This window comes from Sciurus vulgaris, assembly GCF_902686455.1.
Source record: "Sciurus vulgaris genome assembly, chromosome: 13".
Lineage (NCBI taxonomy): Eukaryota > Metazoa > Chordata > Mammalia > Rodentia > Sciuridae > Sciurus > Sciurus vulgaris.
In genome coordinates, this window is record NC_136474.1 from 89,092,108 (window position 1) to 89,111,155 (window position 19,048).

General features: G+C 34.2%; 1 protein-coding gene across 1 annotated transcript in view; it reads right to left on the reverse strand.

The window, feature by feature from the left end:
* Positions 1 to 13,011: 13,011 nt before the first annotated feature.
* The window catches only part of CDH19 (cadherin 19), a 74,905-nt gene continuing 68,868 nt past the window's right edge, over positions 13,012 to 19,048 (reverse strand). Inside the window, exons 10-12 of the mRNA XM_079109210.1 lie at positions 18,376 to 18,493; positions 16,228 to 16,479; positions 13,012 to 14,304 (exon numbers count right to left, since the gene is read on the reverse strand). Coding sequence (XP_078965336.1) covers positions 13,814 to 14,304; positions 16,228 to 16,479; positions 18,376 to 18,493 — 861 coding nt within the window. The 3' untranslated portion in view covers positions 13,012 to 13,813. The remainder of the gene's footprint in view (positions 14,305 to 16,227; positions 16,480 to 18,375; positions 18,494 to 19,048) is intronic.

Here is a 19,048-nt window from a genome sequence, read left to right on the forward strand (position 1 = left end):
ATATATATATATTATATATGTGTGTGTGTGTGTCTGTGTGTGTGTGTATGTGTGTGATCCCTCGATAACCCTGTGAGATAAGTTCCCTGCAGAGTTTAAAACTTATGGATGCTCAATTCCCTACATAAGATGCCATAATATTTGCATATGACCTATAAGTGCACCCTCCTGTACACTTTAAATCATCTCTAGATTACTTGCCACACCTCATACAATGCAAATGCTAAGTAAATAACTGTTACATTGCATTCAGTAGAATATTGACAACAAAGTCTTTTGGTATTCAGCACAGACAGATATTTTCAAATTTTTTGATTCTTGGTTTGTTGAATTTGTGGATGAAGAATTGATAGATATAGAGGTCCCCCATGTGTCTGTGTATGTGTATGTGTATGTGTGTGTTTGTATGTAGAAAAATAGAATATAATAAATCATAGTCATTTTAGCAAGAATTTAAGTTAAAACTGAGTATGAAGCTGTCCAGGTAGTCAAATCCCTCACACTTTAATGAGAAGTGACCTAAAACAACAAAACATAAATCTGATGACGTAGACATGAACTGACCCGTGGTTCACAGATGCAAGTCTTCCAGGTATGCATCCTAAGTGACCGACTGAAATGTTTGATATTTGTTCACATTACCAAGAACAAGCAGTTGATGGTGAGATTGATGGAGAATCAAAAAGGCTGTTACTAGATATGGTGAATAACTCTGTGATATTGACACACATGGACAATTGCAATATATTTGGTATTAGCAGGACACAAAGATAAAAATAGCTGGCATAAAGACAGATTTGGAGCTTGGTGCAGTTTGCCCACCTGTAATCCCAGCAGCTTGGAAGACTGAGGCAGGAGGATCACGAGTTCAAAGCCAGCCTCAGCAACAGAGAGGAGCTAAGCAACTCAGTAAGAACTGTCTCTAAATAAAATAAAAAAAAAAAAAAAATAGGACTGGGGATGTGGCAAAGTGTTGGAGTGCCCCTGGGTTCAATGCCCTGTTCTCTTCCCCATAAAAACAGATATGGAAAGCAGATGAGTAGCATACACCCCAATTGGCATACTGCATTATTTTTTAAACAATTTGGAAATATTTTAAGCTTCCTTTTCATATATTTTATATTTAAGGGGAAGAGAAAACATTTTAAATACACCAACATTTATTGAACATGTCACTGAGAATATCAGGAATAATAACATCTGTGTATGTCTGCATTGCTTTTATACTTCTTCTCTTAAAAAATAGCTGTGTACTTAGAATAACCAAAGTACCTTGACAAGAAAAATATCTTCTTGGCCACTGGTTCAATAGCTTTAGACTCATGAGTATTACTTCCCTGCACTCTTAGCAAGAATTTACTCTGGTTTACATTTTGCTTTATATTTTCTTTTCCAGATATTTATTTTTCAGACAAATAATTGTGTAAATAGTTTGTATTTCAGTTTTTAAGAGAATATAAAATTTTCAGAAATAATCAAAAATATATGAAACAATATTCTACATCTCCAGCAATTAGAGAAATGCAAATCAAAACTATAATGAGATTCCATCTCACCCAAGTCAGAATGGTAATTATCAAAAATACAATAAGAATAAATGTTATCAAGGATGTGGGGGAGAAGGTTCAAAGGTTGGTTTATACATTGTTGGTGGAACTGAAAACTGCTGCAACCACTCTGGAAAAGAGTATGGAGATTCCTTAGGCAACCTGGAATGGAACCACCATTTGACTCAGTTATCCCACACCTCAGCTTATACCCAAAGGACTTAAAATCAGCATACTACAGTGATGCAGTCATTTCAACGTTCATAGCAGCTAAATTCATGAAAGCCAAGCTACGGATATAAGAGATGAATGCATAAGAAAGTGTGGAAAATGTATACACAGTGGAATATTACTCAGTCATAAAGAAGAATGAAATTATGGCATTTGCTGGTAAATGAATGGAACTGGAGAATATCATGCTAAGCAAAATAAGCCAGTCCCAAAATACCAAAGGCAAAATATCCTTTCTTATATGTGAATGCTAACCCACAACAAGGGGAAGATTAGAAGTTCATTGGTGTGTACAAAGGGTAATGAAGGGAAGGGAGGGAGGATGGGAATAGAAAAGATAATAGAATGAGTTGGGCATATCTTTCCCATCCTTACATTTGAAAACATGACCTGATAACTCCATATCATACATAAACTCAATAATGGGATCCTGTTTGGAAAAGTTATACTTATTCTATGTATGTATAATATGTTAAAATACATTGTACTTCCATGCATACCTAGAAAGAACAAATTAAAAAAAGAAAAAAAGAAATGAGATCTGAGAATCAAGTAATGATTATCTTCATATTATGTATATTGAATGAGAGGCATATGTTGTTAAATTTAGTGACTATAGGAGAGCCTCAAATACTCCACACCCAAATACACTCTTTCCAGCCCAGATCTCTGGTTAATGTACAACTCAGTCAGAGAAGACTGACTGTAACAACAGTTTTCTTAAGAAGTTATTATCAAATTCTTTTGATTGTGTAATTATCTCCTTAGTGATTAAGGATTATTCATAACTAAATATAGTCATGGAATAAGTCAAATACCTAAACCCCTGGAGTTTATGGGTAAAGTCTGAAAACTCATTCTGTATGTTTACTACATTTAGACTTAGATTTTTGATAATGCAATATAGAAAATTGTGATTCCTTTCAGAATATGTAATTGAGTAACTGCTTACTCTTTGAGCTTAGGTTGTAAGTTAAAGATTATTTTACTCTGCATTTGCAAAACAATTACACTTTGCTATATTTAAGATTGTTTTATTAGGCTCTGTATATTAAGTGATTTATAGAATTCATTTTCCTGGACAATAAAATGACATAACCTACAAATACATTATCAAAATTATATAAACTGTTAACATGTATAATGTAAGTCACAAATTTGTAAGATTTCTTGACAACTATAATAAAATTTTGCTAAAATTATTAAAATTAAAATAAAGATATTATAAGTAAAAAACAGAATAGGAAATTTTCTTATAATATTCCATCTTTGTCAGCATGGCAGTGTAAACAAAAGATACTTGTCATATAAAAAAATAAAGGTGAGGGATAAAACAAATAGGACTTTTAACATCACAAAGTAATGGGAGACAACACCAGAAATAAATAAATTTGCTCCCTCTGCCCCAAAGAAGCTCATGAATTTTTTACTTCTCTTAAAAAATAAATCAGACATGAGTTCATTTGCTGTAATGTGTAAATGTTGAAACTCTATTAAAAATTCATGTTTTGGTATAATAGAAAATATCATATAATGATAATCATATACTTATCTATCACACCTTTAAGAACCCCCAGCCCTATATATGTCTTACAGCCAGTTTTCTTAAAAAATATAAATTGAAATGCACAATTCATTAGATATAAATATTTAATTGAATTTTAATGCTACATCAGAAAAGATCTCTCAAGGATTACATACATGTTCCAATTACTGAAAATGAGAAGAACGTGTTGATAGGGCTCTCAGGATACCAAGACACCTCTTTGTTCCATTATGTTGGGTACATATTTTGCAAAATTGAACCATATTAGAGGAATTCTAGGAAATAGATCTTCATTCCCACTCCTGATGTCTATATATACGTACACTCTACCTTCTCTAGGTATGGTCTGTGTGAACCCCACTAACATATATTGGCATGAGTAAGTAAGGTCATGGAGGTGATTAGGTCGAGAGGTCAGAGCCCTTATGAAAGGAATAAGACTCTTTTTACATCAACAGAGAGCTCATCAAGAAGTTGCTTCACGTGAACAACAATGCATTTGGATCTTCACTGGCGGGAATCACCAGTGCCTGATACTGGGAGTTTCCAGCCTGCAAAATGTGAGAAATAAATTTCTGTTGTTTCAAAGCTATTTATAGATTTTTTTTTTTTTTTTTGTTACAGGAGTTTGAACTAAGGCATTCCCCTACCCACTTTAGAAAATCATGGTTCTCATGTTTATGAAACGGAAATATACATGTGTATCTATAAACACAAACATTCTTTACAATAATCTCATGTATAGCATGCAGTATTTCAAGAGCAGCAAATCAGCTTACTTCTGGGAGAACTCTGTTTACTTTGGACTTCAAATAGAATGCTTCAGCAAGACATACTGAGAAAATCCTTTCTTTGATTGATTCTGCAAGCCCTTCAAAATTTCTTGTTTGCCTTTGTGCAAATTTTTACTCAAAAATGACACAAAATTACAAATTCAAGAAAATCAGCATCTAAGTCCGACAGGTTATAATTCCACCCATCCTCTCTAAGTTGGGCAATGGTACCTTTCTCAGCGTTTTAAGTTCACATCACTGCCATCCATTTATCCTAACACACAGTTGCCCACTTTCACACAGAATGGAAAGTTCTCCATTTTTTGATTATTTTTATCCTGAGTGAAGAGGCATTGTGGCATTGTGTTAGAGGATTTGTCTGGAGGTCCAGTGTTATCCATGTTGTGAGCTGTTCTGTCTTTTACTCAAAACGGGCTCTACTTCCTATGGTAGAGATCATGCAGCCCTGATATGGGAAGAGGAAAGTTGAAGAAATATATTGGACTTTTTTTTTTTTTTTAACTTTAGTGGTGTGGAGAGAGATTGTCATGCACAAGTAACTCAGGGAATTAGGTTTGTGTATGTGATCTTACTTTGCGTTATTTAACAACCTCAAAAGATTCTGCAAATTCTGTGAGTCTCTGTGGTCAGTTCTCAAAGGCCAATGCTAATCCATGTTTCTGGTTGAGGTTTAAATTGTGGGGGAAAAAAAAAATGAAAACAATAACAGGTAGTGTAAGTGCAAATGGTGCAACCCAAGCCCAAACAGAGAAAAATGTTCCAGAAGAAGCCAGAGTCCACAGTGAAGTAGCACTGATGGACGCCTGTATCTCTGAATTCTCCAGGGTAAATTTAGTGGAGCTTTCCTTTACTGTCCATGTCATCATTTATCTGTCACTCAAGACAACATAAAAATCAGATGCAAATATTTCTTGGTATGCCTTTGTGGAGAAATCCTTATCAAAGAAAAGAAAAAGACATTTTCAGTGAATTAATATATTAGGTTTGATGGCTGATGCTTTCTATTTAAGTATTTTAAGAAAATAACATTGAGTAATGAGTGTTTTTTTCTGTACCTACAGAGACTCTGAGGATGTTATTTCTGTGGGTAATTAGCAGCAATGTGAATGATATATAATACTAATGGAAAAGAAAATGTTTGGCACTCAATATTAGTGATAGAAACTGAGCTACTGTAAAGATAATATAAAAATGAGTAGATGTGTTTTGAAAAAAAGCAAGCTACTGGACTGATCTCATCTATGTGTATATATAATATCTATGCAGTGATAACGTATAGAGTAATAAAAAACATAACTGGCCACCAAGTATAAGGAAAGCCCCTAAGTTCATGGGGAGCTCTCGTGAAGTGGAGAGACAGTGCATGGTGATGGTTGAAGGCCTGCAGTTCAGATTTTATTGTCTGGGCTTGCAATTTGATTGTGCTACCTCTCAGGTGACCTAAAACCCGCCTCCTCTGTCTGTCTGCATACAAGTTTCCTTGTTGGTACCCTGGGGGTAATAACCATACCTGCCTTGTTATATGAAATGACATATTAAAACCTATAGAACAGAACTCAGAATGGCAATTGCATAAAAAGATTGAGAGGTATGTAGACCAGTTTTGCTTGATGTATTCACAGGAAAAAAAAAAAACAAGTGGGTATGGGGAGAATACAAATACTTCGATTTTTACATAATTTCCTCTTCGGTTCAGTTGCATAAATCAGTGGGGACCAGTAAGAAGGAGCGACACCTTTGTGAAGCCAGTCAGCAATGACATCTCACCCTGGCTGCATCCTCTCCCTGTACCTCCCAGTGAACCTTACCATTTATCAGCCAGCATGCAGGTGTCTACCTTGTTAAGCTTCTATTCAAGATTCATGGCCTAGTATCAATGTGGAGAAGTTCAGTAGCTCTACCTGGACAGGAGATGCTACCTAGATAATATGTTTGGTGTTCATTGTCTACTTAGTGTTCAATGAATGAACACAAGCTTGAGAAATTTTGAGAATTTTCACAATTAACATATATTTTTTCTATGTCCCTTGGTACAAATTTTCTTTTCTATTCAGATGGTTAAAAAAAAAGTAAAATGCAAGTGCATTATAGATTTTCAAAGAGGAAGAGATTTTTGCTATTAAAAACTATTGTTTGGATGCATTATTTTAAAGGCAAGTGATACTGGAAAGTTGTGAATAAATACATTGTACGTTGTATCAACTCCTATTTGTATTTCTATAATTAATAAACCCTTAAACAAATTCAATTAATTGGGTGAAATGCTCTACATATAATTTGAGTATTTCAAGTCCAGAAATGGATAAGTTTTAAAAAGAGTTAAAAATAGATAATTAGCTCTGCAGAGAAAGCTTCCAGAATAACTAAGGGGTCATCTGGGATGAGAAAGGAGTTTTGAAAACTGTGGAGTCCTATGAGCTGGAAAATTGCCTGGAACTTGCCTAAACCTCAAGACTGATTCAGATATGAGAGGAAGAAGTGATAATGATACACTAGTTAGAGAGCATATGACAATGTGTCCTTAAGTTCTTTTTTTTTTTTCTTTTATCTTAAGAGTAGGGAAAGTAAATGGAAGTTAAGGTTCCAGCTTTTAATTATATTTTGTTAAAGATGATGATAATAATCTGCTTAATAATCTATGTTTATTTCTTATTACAAAATTAGGACTATGAAGATCACATGTTAGACATTAACATGTTTGAAATACTTTCCGTTGAATACACTCATGTTTTCTATTTTTTTTTTTTTTTCCTTTTCTTCCATGTAGAAATAATTAGTTGTCAAGTGAGCAAGTCCAACTCTATTCTTTGGCAGATTTTCATTTAAAACATCTACACCTAGAAAAAGTCATGACAAAAAGCCAATTTCCAGTTCACTTCACAGTTTTCCCCCTCCCAAAATAAATGCCATAAAGGACACATCTTCATCAGAACACTCCACATTTGAGATGTAAATTAAGCCATTATTTTTTCCTTTGGTAATAATAGAGAATTACTCTAAAAAGGTCAAGGTGAAGAGGGAGGAGTGTTGAGACAATTATTCATTTTATTTTTTTTCTTTTTATCCATTTTAGTTCCAGTACTTGAATAAGGAGTCAGGTCTCTAAGCCTACCTAAAGTCAAAGTCAATGATGTCATGATTATCATTGTTTTAGTAATAATAACAGGTAAAATAACAACTATTTGCTATACAATTAACATGGTGCCCTATTCTTCACATATTATGATTTCAAAGGATTCCTACGATGGTCTTATGATTCATGTATTCTTAATATCCCCATTGTACAGATAAAGGTATTAAGAGAAAAGGTTTTAAATATATTTTCCATGGTTACACAGCAAAGAAAAGTTAGCAAGTAGGAAATAATTGAAAATGAACTTCATAGACTACTCAATCAACCAGCATGCAAATAAGCTAAGATAATTGAAATAAATGTTCAGGATTGCTGTGACTATTCTGTCTTTTATTGTTTCATATAAATTTTAGTATATTTTTTTAGCTCCAGGTAGAATGTCAATGGTATTTTGGTGGACATGACATTGAGTCTATATCACCGTAAGAGTGATGCTGGTGACATCACAATATCTGATCTCAAATGATGCTATCGAACTATACTAACCAAAAGAGTAAGGTATTGGCATCAAAAGAGACATGAAGACTGATGGAATAGAAAATGAAGACATGGAGATAAATCCATATAGACAAAGTCATCTGGTCCTTGACAGATTTTCCAAAACATATATAGGAGAAGAGATAGCATTTCTATCAAACGGTGCTGGGAAAACTGAATATCCATATGTAGAACAGTGGAACTAGTCTCTGACCTCTCGCCCTGCGTGAAAATCAACTAAGCATGGATCAAAGACCCAGGAGTTAGATCAGAAACTTGACAAGTGCTAGAAGAAAACAGAGTCAACCTTCCAACATATTGGTGCAGGCACCAACTTCCTTCATGAGGCTCCTGAAGATCAAGAAATAAAGCTAAGAATCAAGAAATAGGATGGCATCAAATTTTAAAACTTCAGCACATCAAAGGAAACAAGAAACAAAGTGAAAGCAGAATCTACAGAAAGGGGGAAAATCTTTACCAGCTACTCTTTTGACAGGAGATTAATATTCAGAATACATATAGAGCTCAAAAGAATTAACACCTGAATAATACATAGCCAGACTAGTATTGGGGCAAAAGAACTAGACAGATATTTCTCAAAAGACATGACAATAACAAACAAATTTATGAAAAAATGTTCAACATACTTAGCAATCAGGGAAATGAAAATTAAAACCACACTGAGATTTCATCCATTGAGGATACAAGTAACCATAATTACTGGCAAGGATGAGGGAGAAGGTACACTCATACATTGTTTATGGACTACAGATTAGTACAACCACTTTGGAAAACAGTATAAGGATTCCTCAGAAGACTAGGAATGGAATACAGTGTGACCCAGCTATCCCACTCCTTGGTATTTATCCAAAAGAACTAAAATTAGTATAGTATTTTGACACATGCATATCAATGTTTACAGCAGCACAATTCACAATAGCCAACCTGTGAACCAGGCTAGGTGCCCATCAACAGATAAATGGATAAGGAAACAGGGAAGCCCATGAAAATCAAAGCAATAACAGTGGAGTAAAAGGAAGGAATTGGGAAGGAATATGGAAAAGGAAAAGGAAAGTAATAGGGAAATGAAATTGACCAAACTATGTTATGTGCATGCATGAATATATCACAGTGAATTCTGCTTTCATTATAATATACCGGTTACAAATGAAGTTTAAAAAGGTTGTGAAATGTTTAATATTATTACATATGATACTATACATCATTTTACTTCCTTTAGTAGATATAATGTTGTGTGATTTGTACTTCTGTATCATGAAATCATTGTAGTTACCATGTCCAGTCTTATTTGTAGCTACGAGAAATGGTTTTAAGTAACTTGCCTAAGGTAACACAGCAAAGAAAAGTTAGCAAGTAGAAAGTAATTGAAAATGAACTTCATAGACTATGGAATTCAATAGTACATCTGATATTCCAAATATTAAAAGAACAAATGCAAAGTAGTGTATGAAAGAATGTGTGTAAATCACTTCAATACACTTAATAATACACTTAATGAACATTATACATTATATATAATTTTGTTGATTTCTTATTTTTTATTAGAAAATGGAGTTTCAAATTATTATTGAAACTATTAGAAATACAAACTGATTTGATTTCTTAATGTATCCAGTGTATTTATTAAAGGAAAACTTAAAGAGGATCATCATGAAAAATATTTTTATTCAATTTTAGACCTATTAACAATGATATTTTTGATGCCCACCATGACAAAATATCAGCCAGTTTCCCCAACTTCTGGGAACTTTCAATTATTAAGAAAAACAATCTACTTTCCATTTAGTAGAAGACCTTAAAAAAAAATAGAAGACCTTAACCTCGCACCCCAGGTGAGTTCTATGTCATTTGGCTGCTAATGGTTCTCTGGGTCTGGATGGGGTTGAGGAGAAGAGAGGTAAGGGGCATGAAAAATATGCTGGAGCAATCATAACTTCACAGCCAGTGTCCTCTGTGATCGGGCAGGCACCCGATTCCTGCCCTCTATCCTAGGGTGCACACATGCATGGGGTAATCAGAGGCACATCTCAAGGACTTGAGATTTTTCTTGTTCCTTGACCTATGTGACATGTTCTTTTGATGACTGATTTAAGCTTCCTCTAAGCTTCTACCATCTGTGCACAATTTTTACAGAAGCAATCACTTAATCTGTGGGAAACTTACACAGCATTGCCTGGTTGAAGACTAGGACCTGCATTGTCCCCTTCCCTGCCAACTCAGGATCAGTCAGCTTTCCTCAGAGTTCTCTGGGTTCAAAAGGCAGCAAAACATTGTAAGTTTCAAAGCACTACATTGTGATTGAGATGTCAGTCTCTCCTTTCCCAGAATATCACAATTTTCACTGGTAGATTGAAAGATAGACAGACATGGACATTTTTGAATATATAGAAGGTCATGTAGTCCGTTCCTCCATTTATCTAATTGGTGTCCTTGCCTGTCAACATTTTGATACCTAATGCTGTTTCACAGCAGATAGGAGTACTTGAAACTACCTCATGGGTCTTGAGTAACCCCATGCACTTTACAATGCACTTATTCCCAACTGTGCTGCACAGTATGAAACAGGGTTCTCACAAGTGGCACACTTTTTCATACTTGTTACTCTTTCTGGGACCTTATTCATGTGAGGCTTGCTGTAGCAATGAACAAAGGACTTGCTTTGACAGAACAGAAAAACTCCATCAACTTTATCCCCACCTAAGTATTTTATCAATGAGTCCAAAGAAGCTGAAATGTCAAATTCATGCACTTCTTATTAGGCAGATTTTGAAAAAATGATTGCTGTACACAATAACTATCTTGTACTAACCTATTTTGAAAAATTCTCGTGTATTAAGTAATCTTATATTACTCTTCCACCTTAATATGCAGTAAAAACAAACAGGATTTCTATACATGACTAAATAAAATGGATTGGGATTTATCACTACATTCAGTCACGAAATATTTATTGCTCACTTACTATGTGCCAGAAACCTTTTTAAACAGAAAGAAAGGAACGGGAGTGATTCCTTGTCCACATAGGGTTTACTTTTGAGTGAGGGAGAGAGATAACATATATATTATATTATATTATACCATTTATATTATATTATACTGTATTAAGTTATATGTGATTTGATGAAGCAAGAGACAAAGGGCTGAACAGTGTTCAGACAAATCTTTCTGAGCAAGTCACAGCTGATCTCAGAATGTAGTGTAAGAATGAAAAATAGAAGGGTTTGGGAGAAGATCACTCCAAGCATAGAACTAGAGATTGCAAAAGTAAATTAACAGAAGTGGAAAGAGGCAAGGACAGAACTCAGAAGTACATAGAAGAGAATAATAGGTGATACATGGGTCAGGTCAAAAGCTGATTTATATTTTGAATGTGCAGTGAAGCCATGGGATCACCACATACTAGGAAATAAAGGAATCCACCTTCCAGCAGAATCATATCAGCTGTTTTAAAGACACCTTGTTATTTTTTGAGTGTATACGTTTTGTCAGCTACTGCTTCTGGGGTTTGCTTTACATATCTTATTTGTTTATAAACAGGCTAAATAGCTAGAATAGACTTTATTTTATAGCTTTCAAACTGAGGTCCAGAAAGATTAGGCAGTTTGACAAAGTTTACATAATTACTGAAATAAAAGGAAACAAATTCAAACTTACTTCTGAGAGACTCAAGTGCATGCACTGCATAAACTATTAGTACCGCTAGTATTTTCTGATTCCTAAAAGAACTTTATATTTTTTTTATTTTAACCATTAGTAATTTAAAGCTTACCTATAAAACTGCATTTCCCCTTAGGGGGATATTTTAGTACCATGGGTAATAATGTGAAGCTGTGTTATTTTTGTAAATATCTACATTAATTTAGACTTTATTAAAATTTACAAAAATTATGTAATGAACTAAACAGCTATATGTTTGCAAGACTATCTGACCAGATAGAAGACAAAAGGTACTGAAATATTATGAGTGTAATTTCTAGGAACTTGCAACTTCTCATCTAGAATCAGACAGCATTATTCAATATGGTTAAAAGGGACAATTTTAGACTAGGAAGCACATATTCAGATGCAGATGCTCTTTTCAGTGAATCCTGTGGTTGACAATCCTAACATCAGCTAATCCAGAACCTGCTTACAACATCTGTTTAGTGTCACTGAACACAAATACCAAATCTATTTTTGCAGATATTGCATCCTTTTTATAAGTCGTTCATCCAAACACACCAGCCTTTTATCCAGGGCAGAACCAACCATAATCCCGGCAGACCCCATTTTTGTTTTTCTAACCTGTTTTCCATGAATTGATTCATCTGTTGTTTATCACACTTTCCAGTTCTGCAACCAAGGTGACATCGCCCTGCTTTGTGAACACAAGGAGCAAGCCTGCATGGAGCCAATCACCATCAGCGCCCTAACTATCCTCCTGATTTCCATGTCAATATGATATAAGTATAAGCTTTCTCTCAATCCATACATTGATATTCTATTTACAAGGTTTTGCTTTTAAAAAAATTGTGTTCAGTGTTTTTACATTTTTCTAAATTCATGATCATGCTAATGCATTTGAACTTATTGCAGTTTCTATCTTCCCATCCTCTTGTAATATCTTCTTAAATTGTTATTTTTCTTATCTGATTTTCTCATCCTTTTATAAAGATAATATTGGTGTCACCAACTTAATGATTCCCAGATCATTTTGATGAAAAGTTACTTTAGCTATATAATATGGATGTTTAAGTTTCAAAATACAGAGGAAAAATTTATGACCATTCCACTACCCTACCAAAGCTCAAAATTACTTGAAATATTTGATTTTGATTTAAGCATATATTGCCACTTTGGTTCAGTTCATTCTTATATGCTTTTAATAAAAATGCTCTTATGAACCATTTGGTAGAGCAGCATATTCAGTGTTTTAATTTCAAACTATAAATTTTGAAGTCCATCTTGATTAGGATATCATAAGGATCATTATAAACAAGTTAATTGAAATTCAAGTGTTGTATTATCTTATAGTCTAGTTACCATAAAGTTTTCTGCCAATGGCTGAGCATTTTTATTCTTCACAATATCACAATGAAAGTTAACTATTGCACCTAATTTTACATTTGGAAATAGCACAATCAGTTTTAATGCAAGCTGTTAATAGAAAAGGAAAGGCTGAAAATTATATTATGCCTTATATTATGAGTGGTGTGGTTTATTATAATATTTAGGATAAAAGAAGTTCAAGTTTGATCAGAATGAATCATTACATTTGTCATTTTTAGTAGAAATCAAAATTTATTTAAAATTTTTACATCAATTTCATAAAGTTTAAATTTAATGATCAATAAATGTTGACATGTTTTTGCCATTGTATTTTGGCATGATAAAAGTATATATTGGGTTACATATGAAAATAATCTATGAAAAATTCCAAAGCATATTCTTTTGCACCTTTTTTATGCCAAACTATGATATCAAAACAGCACAAATTTATAATATATAACTCTGAGTAATTCATTTATAGCAAATATATGTACAAATTTTAAATGAAGTTTAAAGAGTCTTTTTGAAAAAAATTTTAAAATATCAAACCCCAATGATTCATAGAATCTCAGTCACAGTCCCACTTAGCAACATAACTTAAAAGTCTTTACACTTCTTTGTAATCAGCAGATTATCCCAGATGTTAAACTATCTCTGTGTATCATCAGGAACCTAACACACACCAACATTCTTACCTTGCAGGAATTAAAAAAAAAAAAAAAAATGGAACGAATGAACCAATATTGGAGAGCCTTATTCCCTTTCTCAGGTTAGGCATTCAAACACTTGGAGAATTGGCACGAAATTGGCACTGGATAAAATGGAAACTTCTGAGGAACGTGGTAGTCACGTGCAGTGCTGGCTTGCACTAGCATCTGAGGTCTGTTTATTTGCATCTCTCCCAACATCTTCTTCAAGGACATTATGTGGGTAGTCTGAAATAACATCGGCTCACCACGCTGCAGAAAGCCAAACCACACAACTCATTTTGTCCAAATGGACATTAGCACGTTGGGGATTTTCATGATCAAATGTCCTAATTGTTTGACTGCACTGCAGAACCAAACATACAGGCTAATCTTTTAAATCGAGGTCCCAGCTCATTAAGATAATCAAAATTTTCATCCTGGTCGGTGTCTGCTGACCCTAAGGAGCTCAGGGAGCCAGCTGAGGACCCCAGGCCCTCGAAGGCGTAGGTCTGCAGGGAGTCGAAGGGTGGGGCGCCTGGGTCGTTGTTGGCCTCCTCCAGCTTCTCCAGGATGAACTTCCGGAAGAGGGCGCTGTCGGGGCCCACCTGCAGGGACTGCCGGTACAGGCTGCGGATCTCGGCCGAGGTGGTCCTCCGAGCCTTGCCTGCGCGCATCACCGCGGTGCTTCTGAGCGCCGCGATGTCGAAGGCCTCTGTGTCTTCTTCTCCACCCCCTTCGTCATCGTAGCGGAATATATTCTCTCCGAAGTCTTCCCCTTTCTCAGGAAAGAGAGGCTGCTTTCTTTGTTGTCTCAGAGCCAACATCAAAAATATAAACCCTGATGGAGGAAGCGTATCAGAAGATGATTAGTACATACAGAACATAACAAACTTCACCATCCTTGCACTTGTTACAAGCTCCAGACGCAACCTTGGTTTTGAAGATTATGTGACAAAACATTTAAAAACTGGACTTGGAAAATGACATAAGAAACTAGCTAACAATCATTCTGACTGGCTGATGACTTCAAGGGAAAACACAGACAAATACATTGAAATGTTTTCTGAGATCAATTTAAAATTCATATTTTACTTTTCTCAAATATTAAAATAGAACAAAGTAAACTAATGGAGCATTTTCCAATATGCATACAGTTGGCAATCTTAGTGACCAATGATTCTTAAAAGAAGTTCAGAACAGAACAGTTTGAGAGTCCACATTAAGGCAAAATTCTGTGACATGATTATTTTTTAAGTTGGCATTTATTGACCACAAAATATATGTCAGGCTCTTTCTAAAAAATTGTATTTATTGATTGATTTGATTCTTATTAAATTCATATATATATTATATATTATATATATATATTTTATGTATATATATATATATTAACAGGAGAAAAGTAAAACTCAAAACCATTGAATCACATCCCCAGAAAGACACAGCTAGGAGAGAGATGTCATCATCTTCAAATTGAGAGAAAGTTGATTCAGAGCCTGGGCCCCATGATACCACATTAATTTCAGAAACTTAAAACTATCTAGTATTTGAATCATAATACTGGTTTGCCCTGATCAATATTTATTACATAAGATAATTTTAGCAAAATATAGATATAGAACAATTTCAGAACACTTTTTAATTAGAAGAAAAACTGTATGCATATGCGTGTGCACACCCGTGTGTGTGTGTGTGTGTGTGTGTGTGTGTGTGTGTGTGTGTGGGCCAGCACATCTAGGCTACCCAACCCTTCTGAAACCTCGGTTCTTACATATCTTTCCAGCACTTCATAACTAGGATTTGAAACAAATATGAAGAAATGTTATTAGAATTTTCACAAAGAGAAATATATTGGGTACTATTTCATACAAAAAAAAAAAAAAAAAACACTGAGGGATCTCAAATAAATACAATTAGAAATTAAAGATGAGACATTATAACTGATACCAAAAAATAAAGAACCATAAGACATTACTGTAAACTGTTACAGGCCAACAAACTGGAATTAATGGATAAATTCCTGAAACATATAGCTATCGAGACTGTGCCAAGGAGAAACTAGAAATCAGAACAGACCAATAAGTAGTAAGGATATTGAATCAGTAATAAAAATCTACATCAAAGTCTAGGACCTCATGGTTTCAATGCAGAATTCTACTGAACAATTATATTCTATTGAACAATTATAAAAAATTAGAGGAGGGAATACTTCTGGATTCATTTTATGAGGCCAGCAACATTTTTGATAGAGAAACCAGAAAAAGATACTGCAAGTATAGAAAACTACAGGTCAACATCATCGATGAACAGATGCAGAAATCCTCCACAAGAGATGGGAAGCAGGGGGGACAGGGAAAGTGACCAAGACCGCTGTCACATCCTACGGTCAGCGTGGGAATTGAATTTTTAACACATGCAAAGCAATGAGGACCATCTTCTGGAGAGGAGTGAGCACTCAACAAAAGTACATGGATAGTGTTATATATTTTCATATTTTATATTTGTTGCAGTGCACAAGTCAAAAACATTTGCACACTGGCATGCACACACAGGCTCTTACAATTACTGGCTCTTAAATTACTGGTCTGTGATGTTCAGTTTGAAATGTTGGTTTGTCCATTCTATTTTTCGTTTTAATCTATTTGGTTTAAAAATTTTAATACATTTAGAATGGCAATTAAACGGTACTGCTGTGACATAATTATATATTCACCATGTTACTTTAAATAAATGGAGATATGTTCAGTTCAGCACTACTTACCACATATTACCATAATGAATACCATAATGGCAATTATTACTTCCACCCTGAGTCCCAAGAAAAGCATGAGTTTCCGATCACCACAGGTCTGTGTACTGCCACGGTCGTCACAGTCGCAGACGTAGATGGTGAGTGTGTTTGTGCTCGTGAGTGATGGGGTTCCATTGTCGGCAATTAAAATGGTGATGGAGAAGACCGGCTCTTCTTGAAGGCTAAAACCACTTCTATTAGTCGAAATTGTAGCCGTGTTATCTAAAACAGAATGCACACCATCTCTCAACCACTTAAAAGAAATCCGTTCATCGTGTGTATTAGAGGCAAAACTGGAGAGAGATGATTAAACAAGTTCAAATAAAAGAGAAAATTTCTGATTAAAAGATGACTTGAAGGTCCCCTGAAAATTCATCATTGCTTTGACATTACCTAATTGTGTCGTGAGATGAATTATTTAAATCAGTTCCAAAATGTCTTTGAGAAATAGAGAAAACAAAATCAGAACATAGCAAACATTTCTATAATCACACATCAGGTTTTCTAGGGGTTCACAGCATTAATTTTATGCTGAGGCTACCAGTTTTATTTGGACCTATTGCATTAATACTGATTTTTCTAACATCTAGAGCCCATTGTTTTCATACATTCTAGAAATATATATTTCTTTCATTATACAACTATTAAAATATGTGATTTCAAATAATAGGTTTTCTCATTTTAAAAAGGAAGTAATTTTACTTTGAGGAAAAGATAATATTAGACTATCTCATTTGACTTCCCTCATTTCATGTTTAAAATTCAGAGAATCTTGAGTTTTCATTTAGAGAACACATTCAAAATATTAATGAAAATGATCAACATACACTCAAAATGTGAAATTGTTCTTCTCCAAAGTCTCAAAATATCCTAAAGAATGTCTGTCAGTGTAATTCCTTGGGTCTCAGATTTATATTTTCTCTGTATTTTTAAAATTCAGAACTGTTTTGCCATGCCCAATTATATTCTGTGTCCATCAGTCTGACTTCATAAGATGAGGAGAGTAAAATGCAAATAAATCAGATCTCTTTGAAATGTGTGTGTATGTAAAACTTTTCCCAAATCATCTTTTCAATGCTAAAAAGATAATGCTCTTGAAGTCCATAAAACCCATGCAAATTTATGTACTAGGCAGATATAAGTGGCGAAAAAATGTTCCCATTTTTTCAATATGTGTTTTTTTAACTTACTTGTGACTACAAATACTGAACCAAACCCATGTTCATGAGGTTTCGGTATATTTATTTTGCCTCAGCAACTTATTTGGAATTATTACAAAGAAGTTTAAGCCACAGCATATTTGATATTTGTGGGTTACATCCTAAATACATGTGAGGAAACTTCACTAGGAATTTGATACAAATAAAATAGAGACAAGTCTGTGCCCTCTCCCACCCAAAACACCTCTAGATCAAAGGTTAACCTCTGTAGTGGGAGGGCTGGCTCAGGTATCTGTATATAGATACTTGAGTAATTTATATATTTGAGGTAAAAAGAAAAATTTAAATAGGAATCTATATTATAGCCAACTATCTCTTCCTAAAGCAAATAAAAAAGGAGTAGAATACCCTTTTAGAGTTAATCCACTGCTACACAAAAAGAAGAGAAATCCTTTCTCTACCCCAAATCCTTCAGAATATTTATCCTTCCATTTATAAAATAATTTTGTTTAGAGGAAAAAGAAACAAAATTACACGAATTTCATGTATTTATAGCTCCTGATTGATGACTCAAAATATTTGTGAATCAATAGAGCTCACTTCACAGTGGACTAAGCATGAACTTTTCTCTCTTCAGACAGACTGAGGATTAAGATGGGAAGGAACAAGTTGAGATGACAAGACTGCAAGGAAGTTTGCAAAGTCAGACAGCAAAGGGCTGACGGCCACGTGACTTTCAAAGCCTGCTTCTAATTTGAAGAACGGCAGTGAAGTGTGACCAGAATTTTCAGAATAAGACTTTGAGGGTTTTTTGTTTTTCCTTTTTCTTTTTAGTTGTTACTCTTTTACTTTATTTCTTGACATTATGATATAAAAACAGTATGAAAATCAAATTCCGTTAAAATCAAGCATGATTATAAAGAATGGGTCAAAAATCTTTATGAGTAAATACTATTACCTTGATTATCTCTGATGGTGAAACTTGAATTGTTTGTGTCTTCTGCAGAGAGAATGAAATAAAAGTGGTGATCTTCTATGGATTCATCTCTATCTACTGCACTGATGGTTTGAATCACCTACAAGAAAATAGGAATAGATTTGTATCATTGTATGGATTCAGGACAATGATCAATGCTATTATTATTTTCAGCTTTTATTAATTAGATTACCCAAATAGGAACATTGCAGATGCTAATTGTCAAATTATGGAGAACACTAAACCATTTTCTTAGCCAATGATAATTTATTCTGATTTCTAAAGAGGGTTATGATTTTACATAATACATTCTTATAAATAGATCATGTGGATTCCATAAGCTAAATTTGTTGGAAGTTTCCAAAACATTGTTGCTATATATAGAAATCATCTCTTAACCTCCTTTCCTATATGTTCCCTTTTTTCCCTTCTTTCAGTCCTTCTTTACTCTTACTTCTTCTGAAATCCAGTCATTATGACTGCTGAAGTTATACATTTCTTTTTTACCCTGAGAACAAAACTGGTTGAGTTATTTTCTCACTAAAGTATTTGCTAAAGTAATGAGTTTTTTTAATTGACTTGAGGGAATAAGGCATTTAAAGCTTAAGGGCAAAGTATATGATTTCCTTTGACCCATAAAGATTATAAGAATAGC